The sequence below is a fragment of the Monopterus albus genome, unplaced genomic scaffold, assembly GCF_001952655.1.
Source record: "Monopterus albus unplaced genomic scaffold, M_albus_1.0 scaffold177.1, whole genome shotgun sequence".
Classification (NCBI taxonomy): domain Eukaryota; kingdom Metazoa; phylum Chordata; class Actinopteri; order Synbranchiformes; family Synbranchidae; genus Monopterus; species Monopterus albus.
In genome coordinates this window covers 559,526-580,221 of record NW_018128057.1, presented here as the reverse complement: position 1 = coordinate 580,221, position 20,696 = coordinate 559,526, and the positions used below count along the sequence as shown (strand labels likewise).

The 20,696-nt window shown below is 44.7% G+C and overlaps 2 protein-coding genes across 2 annotated transcripts in view; one reads left to right on the top strand and one right to left on the bottom strand.

The window, feature by feature from the left end:
• a1cf (apobec1 complementation factor) overlaps positions 1-1,612 on the bottom strand; it is a 16,404-nt gene extending 14,792 nt beyond the window's left edge. Inside the window, 1 exon segment of the mRNA XM_020616705.1 lies at positions 1,576-1,612. The gene's annotated coding sequence lies outside the window, so the exon portion shown is untranslated.
• A 3,534-nt stretch (positions 1,613-5,146) lies between these two features.
• Positions 5,147-20,696, top strand: part of LOC109969646 (cGMP-dependent protein kinase 1-like) — a 40,924-nt gene continuing 25,374 nt past the window's right edge. The window contains exons 1-2 of the mRNA XM_020616679.1: positions 5,147-7,401; positions 12,980-13,146. Coding sequence (XP_020472335.1) covers positions 7,082-7,401; positions 12,980-13,146 — 487 coding nt within the window. The 5' untranslated portion in view covers positions 5,147-7,081. The remainder of the gene's footprint in view (positions 7,402-12,979; positions 13,147-20,696) is intronic.

The window sequence follows — 20,696 nt, the reverse complement described above, 5'->3', positions numbered from 1 at the left end:
CTGAGGGCCACAGACAGGAGGTCTCCAGCGTTACTTCTATCCAATCGCATTGGTTGAAAGAAACATCACAGCTACTGACAGGAGAAGAAAGAGACGTGTGTCCAGCCCTGATCATTCAGAGTGACTGACGGTGACTGCACACACAAGAAAAGAGTATTCCCTTTGTAGGTAAATTTATCAGTGTTTCTGCTGATGAGCTGATTAACAACGTTCCTCCCAAGAAACAGAGACATCCTCATCTTTAGTTCCAAGAAGTTCAGTGTTTCAAACCGACAACAGGTTCGGTCAGTAAAGGAACACAACAGACAACAAGCTGCAAACTCTGGAGCCAAAAACTAAACATGATGACACATGAAGTCAGAGTTTGCCTGTTACACACAAAAAGACATTTCTGTGAAATCTGACCCTGTACGTCGAGATTAGGACACGAAGTTGGGAAATATCCAGTGACATGGTAACAAAACATCAAGTTTAAAAAATATCTTGGTGTGTTAAACCTGTTTCCAACAGTAGGGTCTTACACTGTGGACAAGAGACGTTCTGTGTCTTCAGAGCCTGAAACAGTTCAGTAGTCGACTGATCACACTCAGCAGTACTCATTCACTCATACACTGGGTGATCTCCTGCGATTCCCAGCATGCCTTTCAACAAATCTGCCTTATCAGCCTGTTGCTGCTCGCTCACATTAATCTCAGTGGCTGTGTTAGTTACTCTGTGTTTGTCTGAGCTCCTGGGGCCAAAACCTCTTTCACATCTATCAAGAAGCATTAAAGTTCAAAGATGGAGGACATCTGAGGTGTTCTTATTTGGTTTGTTTGATTCAAACTCCATTAAATTTATAAAAATGTGCTTTTAAATTATTTTTAGTTGATAGTGCTTCTCTGTGAGTGCTGTACTTTTATTTGTAATAGAGTATTTTTACAGTTTTGTTATGTGTACTTACAGTACATGAAAGACCTGAGTACTTCTCTTGGTACCCTTGAGTACTTTTAAACAGTGGCTAAAATCTTTGAACATAATCTAAGAGAACCCAAGTGCTGCTGTCCTGATTTTTACACCCATAATTTCAGGTCATTTGAAGATAAATGAAATAATAAACCGCGTTTGTTCTTTTTGGCTGCCTAATTTCAACCTTTAACCTGTGCAGAACAGTACATGGTATGCTCTCTGTAAGTACCTTTGGCACCACAGTAACGCTGTGAACGCAGGACCAGACGTGTTTTGCTCTGGTGTCTAAATATCCTTTAAAACGGATGTCGTATGGAGCTGCTGAGACACGTTCACTTATCTCTCTCTCTGTGTCTGTTTTCAGTGCCACCAACAGTGGCAGAGTGACACTTACTTTACACTCTCTCTCTCCATTATAACACACATGGTCGGCCTGTTTGTTCGCTCAGACATGTTGAGCCTTCCTGATGGCTACTGTTCACCACACACCAGCGAAGAAGAGTGGTTGAATGACACTTACTCTGTCTCTCTCTCTCTCTCTCTCTCTCTCTCTCTCTTTGTGGCTTAAAAAATAAAATTTTAATCTGAAAGCTTAGTTTCTTTGGATGAGAAATAGCAAAAACTCACCTGAGCAATTTCAGAGATCACCTCCCTCCGATCAGAGCTGTGTCATTCTGAACACCCAGTGTGTGTGTGTGTGTGATCACATCATATCAAACTCCAAAGGTTCACTGTCCTGGTGTTAGCTTTACAAGCTGGCCAGTGTTAATGTTTAACCTGCTGCTATCTGTGCAGACACACACGCACACACCTGCTGGGCTGGTGGATTTGCATGTGTGTGTGTGGCAGGAGGCCTTTGACCGACAGTCACTATCTGTACCAGAATGCTCTGCAAATGTCTCTTTGCCTACTAATGCAGACACAGGGACCATGCAGCTGTTCCAGTCTCAGACTTGCCACTTTCCCCTGGTTACATAAAGGTTTTGCAGAACCAAATGACCTGAGAACATGTGTTTACTGATTCACTGGTTCAAGTGTCTGTGGTGACTTGACTGCTGAAACAAATGTTGTAGAGATACAGTTCCTGTGTCAGGACAGCACATTAAAACTGTCCAGAAAGCCTGTCTGAGCTAGCTACAACTGAGGTTTGTGTTCGCTGCAAGTAGAAGCATCAGCACTGTGACATTTGAACTTCAGGGACATTTGATTCACTGGACAATTAATCAGTTACTACAGAAAAAAACTGTCTGATATATTGATGAAAATAACTACAGCCTCACCGTTCTCCTGTGGTGGAAGAATATGACAACCTGAGGTTTTCTGCTTTACACAGATAAAAAAAAAAAAATTACAGCAAGTTGATAAAACAGCTGAGCTTGGCACGAACCAAAACAGCTCAGAGCCTAATACTAGATTTTGTCACACAGGTCGGGCCACAACATGGTGGATGGAGGACCCGATGTAGTTCTTATTCTACAATCTTGCACCTTTCTACCAAACGTGATTAATCAGATTATGTGGAAGTATTGTAGCCTGGGACTGTTGGCCTGGTGCTGATTCGGCCTCGCTGTAATACAAATAAAGCATGAATGACTGAGTGGCCTCCTCCAGGATGACAGAGCCCCCGTCCACAGGATCCTGGGGGCCACTGACTGGTGTGATGAGGATGACCATGATGTGAACCAGATGCTGTGGCCTTCCCAGTCACCAGCTCGCAGCCCAGTTGAACAGCTATAGGAGATGTTGGAGCGATGTGTTAGACAGCGTCTCCACCACCATCGTCAAAACACCACGAGGGCACAGCCTGTTGGAAGAACAGTGTTCATCTTTCCAGGAGAGCTCAGAGACCCGGACAGTCAAGGTGGAGCTGCTCTGGTGGCACGTGGAGGCCCAGCACCTCACTGGGACTCTGTGTTGGGTCATCCTTTCACTTGTGTGTGTGTACAGTGAGTTGTGGTTGTGCTGACTCACTGTTGTATTCCTGTGGTGCGCTCACTCATGTGACACATCTGTAAGCAACACCTTGTGCAGTGTGACACTGGCACGTTACCAGGAGCAGTACAGTCACAGTTCAGCTGCAGCTGTGATCAAAGATTAGCCTTTCAAAGTATGAGTGAGCTATAAATGCATCATGTAGTGTCTCATCATCTCTTCTTTCTGTCTCCCTAGGCTACAGCATGACCAGCTGTTTCTGTGGGCCAGTGCCGAGAGAAAACCACTGTGGGGTGAGTTTTCTCAACATGTTTACAATGTTTGCTGACATATTAGCCATGCCCACCCCATTGGCACTGTGCACTGGCTGCTAGTCAGAACCAGTCATGTAGAGAACTGTGCAGGACTCAATAAACTGGTCAAAACTCTCCTCTTTATATTTTACAAAGACAAAGATGCAGCTGAGGTTACTGTACTTTTCTCAGCACTGAGTTGTGTCTGCAGCTCTTCCTGTCGGGCTGCCTCTATCAACTAGCATGTATGCAGCCTGATAGGCAAAACTCAGGGCAATGAAGCCATTGAAGCTGTTATCACTGTGACCTTATGATGAAGTCAGATGAGTGTATCAACACCTTCATCAGCTCCGAGCTCCTCCTTTCTTCCGTCAGAAGGCACAGAGAGAATATGATGCACTGGGCCCCCATGCACAGACATGTAAAAGGCCCCCACCCCTCCTACAATGGTGTCCCAGAATGCAAGAAACCCAAAATGACCACCAACAACACAGTGGCAGTTTAAAGTGTCCTTGGTGACATGATATGTTAACGTAGTAGCATAACATGACAGCCTACCATGTCTGATTCACATGTAATTTAATATTTTTAAATATTAAATACTGATGTTTTATAGGTAAATTATTAAAGGATGCTGCACCTGCTGCTCAGTCTGATAGTAATATACTGTATGATAATTATATCGGTGACAGAGACCAATTACTTTTCAAAGGCTACTTTAAATACATTTTCTTGATAATACTTGTGCACATTTACTTAAGTAGGAATTTGAATGAAGGCTTTTAGTTATTTAGTATTCTGATAATGTTGAGTCTTATTAAAGTTTCTGATGACGTCTTCCCTCACTGCTTGTTTCAAATGTGTGGATTTTCTTTAAGGCTGCAGTGAGTTGTAATGTCTTTGCTGGTCCAGCAGGTGGCGCCACAGGACAGCAGCACATGGACTTCCTGTTTCTGGCCTCTGAGTTCAGCTCCTCAATGTGTTTGACCCTGTGCAGTTAATGGGAGTTTGACTGAACCAATTACATTGAATGAAGGTGAAGATCAGCGCCAACAAGAAAATGTGGTTTTGTACCAATAAAACACGGCGGTTTCATGTTTAGACATACACACTTCACTTCACTCAGTTTACTATTGTAACACAAACAGCATGAACTAACTTACATGATTCATAAAATAAATACATCGTATTCGCTGCTCTGGACCGATTTAATGATAAATACAGCTTGTAAGTGACTGATCAAACAGTGTTTATGGTTGTTTTCATAAAGTGCTGTCATCATGAACATTTCATTCAGGAAACTTTCCCATCCTATAAAGTCCCTCAGTCTTCATCTGAACTCTTCTGGATCCTCACCTACTGCACTGTTCCACGGTATTGCATAAATCTTATACTGACATGTGGACAACGAACACTTTCTGTTCGTTTATTTTGCAGCTCCTTCAACAGAACAGCTTGGAGATGTTCCAGAAGATGTTCCATGTGTCCGCTGTCCACATGTGAATATAAGGTTTATGCTCAAACAGGCACAAGAAAGACAAAGTTTCTTATTGCTCTAGGCACACGCACGTGCATGCACACACCTATATCAGACGTCAGGTCTTGTGGTGGTTGCATCTGAACCTCTAGTGGAACCTGAACTTCTCTATCATTATTTGTTTTAATTAATCATGTATGTATATTTCTTTATACTGCGTTTCATCTTACTGCCTCAGTGTCTCATATAAAGCGCACTGAAGAAACGCCTCGTCTTCATTAGCCTGTGGTGCTGTGTGGCTCCTAAATCAAGGTGCTGACACACAGAAACCAGCAGCAGAGCTCCTTCCAGCAGATAACAATGCAGAATAAAGACACCGTTCTACAGGCAGAAAACCTTTACTGTCACTGCAAATGTCAAAAAACTAACTCTGAGAAACCGGAGGAAGCAGTAATAAATAGTTCAGGATTTTTAGTAACATTTTGTGGGAGTACCACAGGGGGTCAGGGGCCCACAGTGAATGTTTGCCAGGGGCCACGTAGGGTTTTTATTCTGGCCCTGACCCACAGGTAGCCTACAGTATCTATATTGTGAGCAACTTGTAGTTGTGTACATATACTCATGAAGATATTTCATTGGGTCCACAGCCTGGACACAAAAGGGAGTTTGTGCAGAAAATCCAGGCAGCTGACGAGAAGACGAGGCAGAGTCTGTAAACACAGTCAGGATCGTCTGGTTTCTTGTTGAAGAGATTTATGCTGCAGGATGTGAAACATGACGAAGAAGACCAGGAGAAATAGACAAATAGCTGAAGAGGAGGAGGACCAACTTTGGGACGCACCGACACAGTCCGCGCATCAGTCTCGGTTTCAAACCTCCTGCTGCTCCGCGTTAAACGAATTAAAGTGATGAAGGGGATTAAACCGGGGCAGATCAGCTGCTCCGCATCCTCCCGGACTCCCGGATCCACGGGATCTGCAGCTCCAAACCCACGAGCCGCACACGTGAGCAGGACTCTGGCTCCGGTTCCACTCGTTTAAAACTGGGGTATCCCCGTTTTCAGACGGGTTTGTCTCCCTGCTCTCCAGCCCGAGGATGCGAGCTGCGTACGGCTGTTGGTCCCTGCGGTTCTTCAGTCTGTGGCGGTGTTCCGTGCTGCTACTGTCCGTTTCCCGTCGCTGCTCTGCGGATTTTTAAAGAGCCGTTTCTACTTTTACCTCCGCAACGGACTGAGCCTCAGAAGAGGAAACGCAGAGGATGTTCACACGGTTTATTCCCTTGTCTCTCCTTTCTTTCTTCTCTCACGCCTGAATTCTTCTGCAGCACTTTCATTTTCTCCGAGGCTTCACACAAACCACAGACACCTGATGCTGGACTTCTGCCTTTGACCCGGGACCCGTTTTGAGGGATTTAAACCTGGTTCTTTTCATACTCTACGGTCCCCGACCGAGTTCTAATCTTTTTCATCCTGTTGTCTGAAGCTGAAACCCCGGAACCTGTGGATGTTTGATCTCCGATGAGTCACGTCCAATCGTTCACTTTCCCGTCAGTTCCCTTCTCACGTTTTCCCTCATGACTGCAGGCGAAGTTGCTGCTGCTTCTGTTTGTTGTCTGTTTCAGATGTAATCGGGTTTCCTGGAGGAGAGGAAACCCTGGCGGTGGCGAGGGGCTCCTCGTCTGCTCCAGTTTCTCCACTTTGCTGCTTTGTTTCAGACCAGAATCAGATTTAGAGGAGAACCCAGAGGACCAATTATCTCTCCGTTAGTTTTCCTGGCTTTCTGCAGTAGGAGCTGTTTTCTTTATCATCAAAAGGGGACTACAGCCTGAGGCGTCCTAGGGAACCTTGAACAGAGTTTCTGTTTTAAAGTCACAGAAGAGCCTTTTAGTACCTAAAAGCAGGTTAGGTTATTATTACTTAATAATGTAATCGATCCTGGGGGAGCCTTGGAAAACCACCCTTGAGAATCCCCAGGAAACACAGAATCTGGACAGACCCAGGATGAAACTCTGAAGTGTCCCAAGGAACCCCAGAAGAATCCACATTACCCCCAAGACTTCCAAAACTGCTTTGAGAAATGCTTTACCTCATGTTGAGAGGCATCCTGAAAAAACTGTAGAAGGACCCTGCAGACCGTCAGGATCCAGAAAACTCACTGGGAAGCTCACAAACACCTTGAAACCCCCTGACCAATACTGGCTGAGGGCCAAGCTGGAGGGTGCAAATGGACCTTCAAGAAATGGCTTTAAATGTGTAAGTGCCTTGAACCTGGAGGTCCAACAAAACCCCGAAGAAATCTGGGGACAGCAGAATAATTCAAGGATTCCAAGTGTGAAGTGCTTTGAGGAACCCTACAGGGACCCTCAAGGCTCAGACGGAATCTGGGGATCACAGAAGGAGCTCAGAAAGCCTAGAGGCCCCTCCAGAGGACCAATGGGCACCCTGCGGGACCTGCAGTACGCCCTGCAGGAGAAGATCGAGGAGCTGCGGCAGCGCGACGCTCTGATCGATGAGCTGGAGCTGGAGCTGGATCAAAAGGATGAGTTGATCCAGCGCCTGCAGAACGAACTGGACAAGTACCGGTCTGTGATCCGACCCGCTACTGCCCAGCAGGTCCAGGCCCAGCAGCAGAGTCTGGTCCTGCAGCCGGACCAGCATCGCAGCAAAAGGCAGGCCATCTCTGCCGAACCCACGGCCTGCAACATCAGTGACATCAGCCATGTCACCCTGCCCTTCTACCCAAAGAGCCCAGAGTAAGTCCACCTTAAAACTTCAGAGGCTCAGTTCACTGTCCTTCCAAAACACAGGTCTCTGTTCTCCAGGTGCGTCTAGTGGTTTTCTTTGCTTGGCTTTGACATTTTTGTTTCTGTGATTTCTTTTCTGTCCTACTAAATAACACTGAGTTCACATTTAGACAGTGAACCATTTGATATTGTAATACGAGTAGCAGGGCCAAGCACTTTTCCTTGTCATACTTTTTAACTACATTTTCTTGGTAAAACTTATGTACTCTCTCGTTTAAGTAGGATTTCCTATTCAGGACTTGTAATGGAGCATTTCTACTGTGTTCCATGGGTACAGTGCACCAGTCTGAGTTGTGCACACAGCTGCCACTTCCAGTCTGTACTAAACATCTGGATATTCATACAAGCTGACATTATTAAAGGCTGCAGCTGGTGATTTTGTATGTTGTTGTTCCTGGACACCAACCCCGTCCAGAGACCAGCAGCACCAGTGAATGTGGCGTCCTCACCATGATGTGTGTGAGTCCAGACCCTGGTTTATCTCTCTGGGCCGTAGACCCCCACTGTTGTCCACCAGCTATTAAACCCCCCAGTGAGCTGTACTGCTGCACTGGGGGGCAGGTTTCCACCTCAGGAGACACAGGATGCCGCCTGTTTCCAACAACCGGCCGTCACCATGTACAGTCTGATCTCTCTGTTCACACACAGTGTTTTTGATGCCTTACAACAATTTTGTTTGTTTCTGTAGCAACAACATCACTCTTCTTCTTGTAAAGATCAACTTCCAGTGACATCTCGACTTGTGGCCACAGTGGCCCTAATCCCTGATTTAATGTACAGAGCTGCAGTGCTGACATGCGAACATGCTGGAGGTGGTTTACGTTTATCCTCGGTCAATACGTTTGGACTAGTTATGCTGACGTTTCTGTTTGTGGTGACGACAGTTTTAACCACCTCACTCAGCCAGACACAAGCCTCTCTGCGTTGTGTAGCGAAACACCAACTCACTGCATGCTGCTTTATGTGTATTGGCTCTTTGCTGGCATCCATTTGTCAGAGCCTGGTGTAATCTAATGTGCTTTTCTGTCTGTCCATGCCAGCATCAGCAGCAACCACTGTGCTGGTTTTTAGTCTGTGGTCCTCCCACATACAGGCCGATGACAAGGTTTCTTTTCCCGTCCCACCGCTGCTCCCTGTCAGCGTCCTGCAGCCTTTCTGTCTGAGTGCTGTGTGTTTTCAAAGATAAATACAAGTGTTACTGCAGAGTGTGTGTGGGCTGTGAACCCCCACCGGCTCTCCTGCCGTCTGCAGGAGCACTTCACAAGCATTTCCAGCTTGTCGCAGCAGACGAGGTAATGATGAGCTGAGGCTTCACTGTCACAGATGTGCTGCTGAGAGAGGGCTTTTATTTTGATAAGGTCCTGTTTGTCCCTCTCTCTCTCTGTTTCTCACCAGCAGCAGACACATCATGAACCTCAGTGTGCATTCATTGTACCTGCAGTGACCGTGTCTCTGCAGAAATCTCATTTGGACTTGCAGTGGCGTTCCTGCTTGTGATGACTTAAGTTCCTCCTCTGTTGCTGCTTCCATCAGGAGCCAGAGTTCGTTTGGCTGGGACTTTGTTTCTACTCACTCTAATACTCACCTGCTGTGACTGCGCCTCTACCTGCAGTCAGTGTCTCCTCTCACCTGCAGTGCTGACTGGTTTCTGCCTGTACTGGAGACATGTGATCACACTTCTGGAGTTTCTGCTGAGCTCATACAAGTTTTCCTTTGTGTGCGGCATATGACCGTCTGTGTTGGTCTGCTTGTTGTCTGTCAGTTTTTTACTGCTTCTCCCTCTGTCTTCTCTCTTGCCTCCCCTCTGATCACTGTGCCTGTTGTTCTCTTTGAGTGACCTCCTTTTACATTCCCTTATTTTTACCTTTTTCTTTCACCTCACTTCTTTTATGTGTCCGCCTTTGGTTTTGCTGCCGTCTCCTGTTTTCTGCCTGCTTTATTTCACGCCTTTATTTCCTCCCACTAACACTTTCTCTCTGACCTGTAAATTCAGCCTTTTTTTCCTGTTCAGTTTTGCTTTTCTTCACTCATTCCTCTATTTGATTCTTCTTCTGACGCCTCCTTCCTCTTATGTGGCTCATGCACTAGTGATACGAGGGTCTGCTTCACCACCCCCGTCTGTCATGTCACAGTGTGTCTTCACTGAAGTTAGTTTCCTCCTGAGACCAATTTACATGCAGATATTGAAGCCAGGGTGAAAGATTTCCTCCCCTGTAGATTCACCTAAATAACACAGATCCTCTTGGCGCTCGTCTCACTGGATAAAATAACACTCTCCGTCTGTTCGTAGACCTTTTAGGGTCTTTTTTTCCCCTCCTTACAGGAGAGTTATTTCTTATATGCTTGTGTTTCCCTCGATGCTGCACAGTCTCAGGAGATTTTCCCAAAACTAATACTTCAACAGCGACTTTGATTTGGGCCAAAGTGTCACCATGTTTTACAGAGTCGGCTGAGGTGAAACTGCAGCGAAGAGGTTTACAACCTGCTCGTTCTCTAATGTCCAGTAGATGCTGCTGAAACAAGGACCGGGCTGCAGTGAAGCCAGAATTGAGGCCATTTGTGCTGAAGATGTTTCTAATGTCAGGCTTCACTTTTACTTGTGAGAGTGTTTCTACTCGCTACGTCTGTTTAGTGGCGATTTTCACACAGAAGCAATGATGTTTCTACTGAGGACGTGTCTACATGTAACCGTGGTGATGATACTTGTAGTGATTTGTTTTCTACTTGTCAGTGACGTTTGTGTTGCAGTGACAACATTTTCACTTGTAGCACTGATGTATCTAATGTTACACATCATCTCTGCTTGTGAAGTGTTTGTGTCTCCTACCTGTAGTGATGATTTTATAATCATGGCGTTTCTACTTGTTTTGATGCCGGCTACTTGCTGCAGTGATGTTTCTACTGCTAGCGATGACGCGCCTGCTTGAAACACTGACATGTCTGTTCTGTTGCATTTCTACTTGTGGTGATGGTGTTTCTTCTTGTCACACTGTTTGAATTGTAAAAGCTTTTACTTGCTTCTACTTGTAGCCATGATGTTAAATCTCAGGGAGGCTGTTTCTCCTGTTCAGCAGAGTTTAGAACCTGAATTACATCTCATCTTTGCTACAGGCTGTTGAGGAAATGTGAATGAAGCGAGAACCTCAATTGAAAAGTCAGATTAGGATTTGGAGATTTGTAGTTACCCTGAGGATCTTAAACACACCAGGCTGTTTCTGATGAGCTCTTCTACACAGCACAGTGATGTTTGGCGTTTAGTGGTCCTGATTATATCTTTAATTGTCAGGTCTAAACAAGCCTGTGGGATCGAGGCAGCATTTGACCTGCAGCTGTTTTCAGATCTGCTCAGTCCTCTGAACAGCTGAGTGTTTAAACAGCAGCTTCTGGGGTCTCAAACCAAAGCTGTGATGCAGTCGACAGCTGGGACTGTTGATTTGTGGCGTATTTGTTTTCCTCTCTTCAGCTTTCCTTCCCTCTGCTAGTCCGTTTCAGTCCATTTCAATTAGAACGCACAGTATTGAGCTGACAGGAAGGAAGGAAGCCTTTGGCTTTGCCGTAAATCCTCCCTCTCTCACAGAGCTCAGTGATGGGCTCTGTGACAGCGGCTCGGCTGCTTTTTATTTGTCCGTTTGAAGGAGGAAGAAGCTGCTCCTCTCCAAGACTGAAAAGAAACCCACACTGCAGAAATGCGAGAGCAGCAGTGTTCATCTGTGGCACCAGCTGCTGAGAAAGTGTTCAGTTATGATGTTTAGTTTATATGATAGTCAAACTCGGCTTTGAATTTGTGAGTTTTTAAAATCAGGGATAAATGTTTTTGCAGTAAAGACTGACCAAAGCAAAACAAAGAGTGAAGAGTGAACATTTAGAAGAAACAGTTCAGTGTGTCTGAACCCTTTGACTACCTGCACACAGTAGACAGTCTTCAGGGTGATGGCCTCAGGAGGTAAAAATGATGCAGAACCACCGAGCTTGTTATGAGGTCAACAAAAAAGATGCTTCTGTGCCTGAAACTGCACAAATCACCAAAGTAATGAGTGGAAAATCTTGATATTCTGAAGAGGGAAGCCTGCTTGTTAGCTGTCAGAGCTAACTGACCTGCACTGGAAGGGCAAAGACTCGGTTAAGGTCAAACCACTCACACTGCTACTGTGTCTGAGGTGCAGACATTTGTCAGGTTCACTGATCAATACTTTGATCAGTTTTGAGTCTGAGTGTTGGATTTGGTGACAGTTGGAGAGAAAAATCTCTTCATTGTCTCATGTAGCTGATCAATATTATTGATAAAAGAACAGTGACACAGTTTATATATGAGAGAAGCTCTGCCTGTTTACTCTGCACCCAGCTGGTTTTTCCAGTGTGTAAGAAACAGCTGGATTGTCACACATGCTGACATTGTTATAGGCTGCACGTGGTGTCCTCACCGTACTGTGAGTCCAGACCCTGGTCCAGTTCATCACTCTGTGCCGTAGACCTCCACTGTTGTCCACCAGCTATTAAGCCCCCCACTGCACTGGGGGGCAGGTGTCTTCCTTAGGAAACGTGGGAGACCATCTGTTTCCAACAAACAGCTCACCTCACCTGGTAAAATCAAGGTCAATTCAAATAATTAAGTAAATGAAGTTCCTCACATATAGCATCCAGGAAGAGGGAGGTTGTGCTTTGAAGCTGTGCAGCAGCAGGTGGAGCAGAATTGGCTGTGAGGACCAGAGGTTCATCCTCTGGGAGCAGGAACCATGACCACCAGACACTTGAATGTAATAGACTGTGGTCTGGAGATCGGACTGTGGACGGACCAGACTCTGTGTGAGCGAAGTCAACAGGAGCTGCAGAGCGTGTAGGATGAGCCAGCTCCTCAGCTTTAAACTAGACTTTCACGCGCGGCTGCCATCGATCGCACATATTAACTACTTCACTCAGTGTTTATGAGCCTCTGACAAATGACAGGTAATCAAACCAGCCGGGGAAACACAAGTGAATGTCAGAGCTGTTACCCAAACTGTGTGAGTGGGGCAATTTAGTTTTATTTGCTCTGCATGAAACTGGTCTTTGGGGAGCGATGACGACCGAAGCTGTGTAAAGGTTTAAATGTTCCTGCAGATGGAGAAATGACGGTGTTTCCAGTCGAGCTGTCTCTGCTGAGCGTCCCCTCAAAGAAAAAGTTTGTGCACCTGATGTGAAAAGAGGAACTGAACTGTAAATCCTCTGGGATTCAGTCATGTGCTGCGTTATTTTATTTCACCGGGTCAGCTGGTTGTTTCTGCACAAAATAACCAAACACAGATATCAGTTAAAGTATTGGATTTGAAGGTAAAAGTCAATAATAATTTATCATAGTACAAGTACACAGATTATATAAGTATTGCTTTCATTTTACCCTTCACCTACCAAAATAGTTATACAGACAGGGACGAGTTTGCAAGTGGCAAACATGAGAAGCAGAACTATTTTACATTAAAGGAACAAAGGCACATAATCCAGTCATTTCCATCACACCAATTTTCTGAGTGCTGCTTGTTCTGTGTTTCAGGTCGAAGGAGCTGATAAAAGACGCCATCTTGGACAATGACTTCATGAAGAACCTGGAGCTGTCTCAGATCCAGGAGATTGTGGACTGCATGTACCCAGTGGATTATGGGAAAGATGCCTGCATCATCAAAGAGGGCGATGTGGGCTCCCTGGTCTTTGTGATGGAAGGTGAGGGCAAAGCAAACACTCGCCACAAAGTCTGATGTGGCCTCATCTGGTCGTTTCTGTTGTGAGGGTTTTATTCACTCAGTCTTGAAGGTTTTTAGCTTGGACTCACCTTCTGTCTTGAGTTTTGCCACAGACAAGAGATTTTATTTGACCCTGGTTTATCTCAGGTTTTTGTTTTTAACTTGGACCTTTGCAGTTTTTGGGGGTTTGTCTCCATGATCAGGGGTTTTGAGCTGGTCAAGAGAAAGCATTGACCCGGGAAGGTCTTGATAAAAAGTGACGTTGTCCTGTTATCAACGTTTTTGGGCTGATACAGACCTTTCTTCATTGCAAGAGTTTTTCATTGACCCTTGTGATGAGTTTTTGTTACTCATTTAATTCTTGTCTTCATCATTTGTTTAGTTTTAACCCAGACTTGTCTTGGTCTTACTGGTTTGTGTCTCGGATGTGTCTCATTGAAGAGTATGTTCCTATTGACCAGGACTTGAGTTTTTTCAGCTGGCACTCGTGTTTTGTTTTGAGGAACTGGTTTCAGTCGATTTTTGTCAATTTTTGTCTGACTTGTCTGTCTTCATGGTGGATTCTCCTCACTTTAGATTAGATTAGATTAGATTAGATTCAACTTTATTGTCATTACACGTGTACAAGTACAAGGCAACAGAATGTAGTTTAGAATTTAACCAGAAGTACAATAACAAATCAAATCAAATCAAATTTTATTTGTATAGCACCAAATCACAACAAAAGTCATCTCAGGACACTTTACAAAGTAAGGTCTAGACCTTACTGTTATCAATATTATTACATAGGGAAAACCCAACAAATCCCCCTTGAGCAAGCACTTGGCGACAGTGGGGAGGAAAAACTCCCTTTAACGGAAGAAACCTCCGACAGACCCTGGCTCTTGGTGGGCGGCCTTCTGCCTCGACCGGTTGGGGTGAGTGGATAGAGAAGAGACAAAAGAAGAAAAGCAACAAGACAAAACAAACAATCAAACACTGATCAGGTCGATGTGGCTGGTGACTGCTTGTCAGGGACGCAGAGCTCCAGGGCCAGGGCTACCTGCAGAAAGGTACAGGGAGAGAGAGAGGACACACTATGGGAGAGAGGAGACACACAGTTAGTAATGTGTAATGGTGGCATATAGAAGCATAGGGAGAGGGAGGAGAGGAGAGGAGAGCAGAGCAGGAGGGGAGGGGAAGGGAAACAGCAGTGCAGAATGCACAGTATCTACAATCTGTACAGTCAGAACTAATTTACCAATAGATATGGAATGAAATAGTGCAGAATAACAAAATAATACTTTAAGAAGTCTTCAGCAGTAAAAGGTAAAAAACAAGAAGATTTATTGATAAATATGTACATACTATATACAGCTAGGATTCAGCACTTTTGCTGCTGTGGTTCAGGAAAGGCATCCATTGTAAAACACGTGCCAAATTTCAACATGCAAATCGTCAGTGTGGCAGGAACAGCCAGAGGTGACGGACAGAGATGGACACATATACAAGTTAAGAGCTTTAGAGTGTGTACAGTGATTATACTGTATCTATGCCTGCACTAGGGTATTTGCTGTATCTTGTTATACATACAGTATAAGCACAGGTTAAATGTCAATCAGAGCGACGTCCTGGGGGAAGAAACTTACAGTGACCTGTAACGCCATCCAGAGGGGAGGAGTTCAAACCGTCTGTGTCCAGGGTGTGAGGGGTCTGCAGTGATCCTCTCCACCCTCCTTCTGACCTGTGAGGTGTACAGGTCCTCCATGGAGGGCAGGCTGGCACCGATGGTTCCCTCTGCAGTCCTGACTGTCCACTGGAGTCTGTTCCTGTCCTGATTGGTTGTGCTTCACTTCCAGTCTCTCTCCTCTGTCTCTGTGCTGTTTCTCTCATCCTCAGTCTGAGAAGCTTCCTAGTTCACCTTTTTTATTTTAGTTAGTAGTCTCATGTTCTTTTGCGATAGAACGATCCATCTGTCATGACAGAAAAATCTGAAGCTGTCTGATAAAGCAAACTCTACAAGAGGACCCTCATGTTGCAGTTAATCAGACTGTGTAGACCAGGGTGCTACAGAGTAAGCCTGGGGGTTTTGGGGCTCCGGCAGTGTCCCACTTCCTGGTGACCACAAAACCTTGATTAAACTAGTAACAGTGAGTAAAATGTGACTAAAGCTCAAACATATGTTCATCAAGTCTAAAATAAAAAGCACTGCTGCATTAATAATGATAATGGCTTTCCTCTACATTTTATAGCTGCTATTGATTATTTATTTAATTATGATTTTAGATTATTATCTTGTGTCTCCAGCCTGACTCTTATCAGAAGCTGAACAGAGTCAAGTTTGTCGTCAGTGGACATGAACAAGTTGAAGAACGTCACAACACCAAAGGTTCAAGCCGCAGTCTGTTATAATGTACTGACAGGAATGACTCTAAAGCTAAAAAAGGTTCATGTGAGAAACATTGTCACCAAAGAAAACCAGCGTCTGTGTTCCCAGCGTTTTGTATACAGGTTATTCAAAAGTCAGATTTGTCCCTTCCTCACTGGTGTATTTACTCAAAGCTCTTTTGTTGTATTTATAGCTGCATTTGAGGTTAGTGTGTTATGTAAGATGCCTGTTTAGTAATGTGATACTCCCACCATGTTGTTGTGAAGATGCAGTTTAATCTGCGGGTTTGTGTTTTGAGTTCTCTTTTTTGGACAAGAAGGCAAAACGTCTTGAAAAGAACCTCCAGCATGTTGATTTGCTGAGTTTCCCATGACCTGGATGACTGAGAATCACCACAGATGAAATGGTTGAGGTTTTGTTCAGTGGACAAAACTATTCTGGAGGGAAAACTAAAGAATCGGCTGAGATTCTTAATGTTTTATGTGTTGTCACACCTGCCGCCACTGTGGTGGTCATGCTGTATTTATCAGGACATTTTTGTTTCTGTGCTTCTGGACTCACACAACTCGACAACAATCCTCCAGATGGCCAATCCTCCGTTCCAGTGGGTGGCAGAGCACAGTGTGAACCAAATGATGACATTATATCTAAGTAAAAGCTGCTGGGTGGTTAACACCCATGCTGGCTTTAAGAGCAACGCCTTACAATCTGAAAAATTTCTTTTTGTTGGATTTTATGTAAAAGGATCTGGGCTAATTAGCAAGTTGGTGTTAAAAAGGAAACACTTTGAGTGGAGTTTGGTGTGGGCAGGCAGGGTCCAGACAAACTCATCGATTCATGTTGCTCACTGTGTTTGTAGAAGTGTGTGTGTGTGCGTCTTTACATCACAGTAAGTGGGTCAGTCCTAAAATAGGTGTGACAACATTCCAGTGTCTGTGGCGGGCTGGCAAGTGTCAGACACACATGTAGCTGTGAACATGGGCTGTATGATTGAATTCATGAAGTGAAACATGCCAGCTAGTTTTGGCAGCCAGACAAGTCTGCTAGTAAACTCACAGGACATACTCCTCTCACTGCAATACATATTCATGGAGGGATGTTGAAGCATTTCAAAGCCCCACCTCCACCGCAGCATCCACCTGCTTGTCACAGTGTCTCTACTGGCTGCTAGACTCTTTCATGAACTGTCATTCTCTCGCCTAACCCCCGGTGTCCTCGTGTTTGTTCCAGTCCATCTGCCACCAGCTTTTGGTCAAACAGTCTCTGAGCTCTGCAGCAGCCGGTTCTTGTTTTCCTGTGACCCTGTTGTTGATACCCAGTTTCCTAGTTCACCTCATGTTTTCCATGATTTGTTTCACCCTTGTTTGTGAACTCTGCTGGGGCTCTCCCAGCCGGACCGATCTTCATGTTCTCGCCCTGGATATGGACTCTCACATGGCCTGTGGGTTTCCCCATGTGGTCTTGTCTGCCTGAACTTGTTTCTTTGATGTTTGTTTTTGGTGTTTCCATTACGATTAACTGTCTGTGTCTGCATTTGGGTCCAGTCTACTCACTTTGGCATTTTGTTAGTGAAGCGAGACCCGAGTTCAGTTTCCCCACTGAGCTCCATGTTCCCTCATGTGGAGCGACGAGGTTAGAGCTGGACATCTTCTACACAGCAGTCTATTCCTGATCCTCCTACAGATAAATGTGATTTTTACATGGCTGACTTTCACCGCGGTTACATGATAAAACTCTAAAGGCCAGTGAAGAAAACAGACGTGCAAATGAATCAAATGGAAAAAGAGAAAAAAGACGAGGGCAGAGGCAGAAAAGATGATGTTCGCAGCTCTCCAGGTGACTGAGGATTCGTCTTTAGCTGCAGAGAGATCTGTAACTGCAACTAATGAGCTTGTGGATCTGATCGGTGTTGCTGCCCCAGATGCTGGAGGTGTGCTTCCATCCAGCTGTTTTATTCCCATTATAAAGAAGAAAAAACCCAGAGGAAACACTGAAAATCTGAAAACCATATTCACACTTGGCTGAGATAGAAAATGTGTGACCTCCCTCATAGTTCCATTGTGTTCTCCAGCTGGTTTGACTGGAGCTTTTATTCAGCTCCTTGTCTTCTGCAGCAGTTTAATGGCACTGACTGGAGGATTCAATCCACCTGCTGTTTGTCTTCACCAAGCTCCTCCTGGAAACGTGCATTAAATGGCTCGTTTTTTTGTAGATTTTCTTGAAGTTTGGTTAAGATTTGTGCTACGTTTAGATGAAAACCCATTTTGTTCCATCTTTCAAAAGCAGAATGTTGTTTGTGAAAGTCACATGTAAAGCTGCAGAAATCTGTGCAGCTGAGGTGCAGAGGAGCCCACAGAGTTGGCACCTTTGTAATTCTGTTTGTAATTCTGAAGTCTTCATAAAAACAAGAGACTCCAAGTTGGCTTAACTTGACATAAATCAAATATTTATGTTAATGAGGAAACATGATTCGAATAAATTCCCGTGTGATGTTGCACAGTGCTGCTGCCTGATTTCCACTTCCTTTCTTTCTAATGTGTCTGTTAGAAATGGAAAATACCATAAATACAAAGAGTGTGGTGACTGAGAGAGTTCACCCTCATCCATCAGTGACGACAGGGAGCAGCAGAAATGAGCTGCTGACGTTAGAAAGGATTCAGGAATAAATATTTTTGGACCCAAGAAAAAATAAGTGGCAGTGTGTTTACACTATCAGGGAGAAGTGAGAGAAGAAGGAAAAACATTCATGTTTTTGGTCAACACCCAGTGTGTGTATTTACATGTTTTTCTATGATTGTGTGGACAAAGTTTAGTCAGAACCATTATTGTGACGGTGTTTCTGTGCTGTGAGGATGTCGTGTGAAGTGTTGGCAGATTTAGACCTGGTTTTAGGGGTCAGGACAGAACCGGGGTCAGGTCAGGTTTAGGGGCTGGGGGATGTGTTGTGTCAGTGAGGGTTCTCACAGAGACAGAATTACAAATGTGTGTGTGTGGAATGGGGGACACAGATGGTGGCTAAATATAACAAGGTCTGTCACAGGAAGAGGAAGTGATCCCTAAAAACAGACCACGAAGAAGATTAATAGTGTGTGTGTGTGTGTGTGCGTGTGTGTAAATGTGACTCATTAATTCTGTTTGGAGGAAGAAACAGATGCAGCAGTTTTGTTTCATTATGTAAAACACACACACAGTTCTCTGGTGGATGCGGTTGGCATGGCAACCTGTTGGCTGACCATATTTGGTTTTTAACATGTTTTCACAATTTGGAAAATTGGAATCAGTTCATAGTGAAAGAAAGGCGAGAGAAAAAGATGGAGAGGGAGAGGGAAGAATATGGCAGGGCAGTGAGGAGGAGGAGGGGGGGAAGAAGTAATGAAAATGGAAGAGAAAATGGGCTTTAAAGAAAAGAAAATGGGGAAAAGAAGGAAGAGAAGTGAGAAGGAAATGATAGTGAAAAGGATGGAAAGTAGGAGAGAGAGACAGTGTACCTTAGAAGACATGATGGAGGAAAGAAAGTGAGGAGAAAGGGAGGGAAGAATAAAAGGTACAGGGAAGGAAGGATATTAGTGAGGGAGGAGGAAGGAAAGAAGGAAGGAAGGAAGTGAAGATGAAAGGGAGGGAAGAGGACAAATAGAAGAGAGAAGGAAGTGACAATGTAGTACAAATACTCAAAGTACTTCCTCAGCTCAGTGTGTTTGTGTATTTACACTTTAAAACTTCTTCAGGTTCACGTTTGTTCAGTTTGCCTTTTATTCTAATGTTTGCATGAAAACAGAAAAAAAGCAAGAAAACAAGTCTTGCAAAGCAAATGACAACACCTGTCATGTCTAACTGAACATGTGAAAACCACATGGTGGTGTGTTTTGGTCTGGTGTTTCTATCAGCAGTCAGTTCGACAAATGTACAGTACGTCAGGAAAAGTAGGTTGCCTCCTCATGTGAGAACAAGCGGCAGACCTGACAACCATTTGACCTCGCATTCCTTTCATGCTCAGTTTTTTTTACAGCAGAAGCTGCCGCTGTCTGACTGGTGTACTCAGTAAAAAGCTCAGCTCCTTTGTTCTGTCTTGATCTCTACAGACTTCGATGCAGCTGGCTTCTGTTTCTGTGACAAAAGCAAAAATCGGTTTCCACTCAGGTAAAGGAGAACCAGCTCTCCTGGCTGCTTAGACAACACTTCATGCTGTTGACAGCCTGTCATGGCCACTGGCGGCTCTCCAGTTGCTGAAAGGACTTTTTAAAGCTTCAAACAGTCAAGTTGATGCAAATGAATTTTTTCAAGTGCACCTCAGGCCACGGTAACAATGAGAGGGCTGAATGGAACTGAAAGAGGTCTCACCGTGCTCTGCGTTGTTTGTCACCATTACAACCTGCAGAATTACAACCTGTTTTTTTATTGGTCCACTGCTTCTTCCTCATCTCTGAGGGGAGAACTTTTCACTTTCATCTGGCACCACTTTGAGGCTGACATTTGTGGCTTTGAGTGAAACTATTCTGGCTTTGAGTCAGCAGTTGTGTCTATTGTGTTGATTCATGTTGTATGTCAGGTGTATCACACACCTCCTTTCTGTTTGTGTGACTTTTTCTCTGTGGTAGTCTGTTGCCCATGCTCTGTCACTCTCTGTCCACCTTCTCTGTTGGATGGTAAATACATGTTCTTGAGTTTGTGACTCTTGCTCTAATGTACCCGAGTGTGTTGCTGGGTGTGTGATGAATCCAGCTGGTTGCTGATGATCACAGAGGGAACTGGACCCCCAACCTCAGCAGTGCTTTAGCTGCACGGATGTTTGCATTGCACTGTCACGTGAGCAGCTGATTGGATAATTGCGTAAATAAGCAGGTGTACTAGAGCGAAGCGGTCTGCTGAGGATGGTTTAGTCTCTGTCCTTGGTGCTGAAGTCCAACAGATGTAGAATGGTGTCTCTGTCCTTGGTGCTGAAGTCCAACAGATGTAGAATGGTGTCTCTGTCCTTGGTGCTGAAGTCCAACAGATGTAGAATGGTGTTTCTGTCCTTGGTTCTGAAGTCCAACAGATGTAGAATGGTGTCTCTGTCCAGGGTGCTGAAGTCTAGAATTAGAAATGCTACCACTTCTCTGAGCTCTCTGCAGAAGGGCAGTGCGGGAGGAAGGACAGCTGCTGTTAGTGATGTGATGAACAGCTCC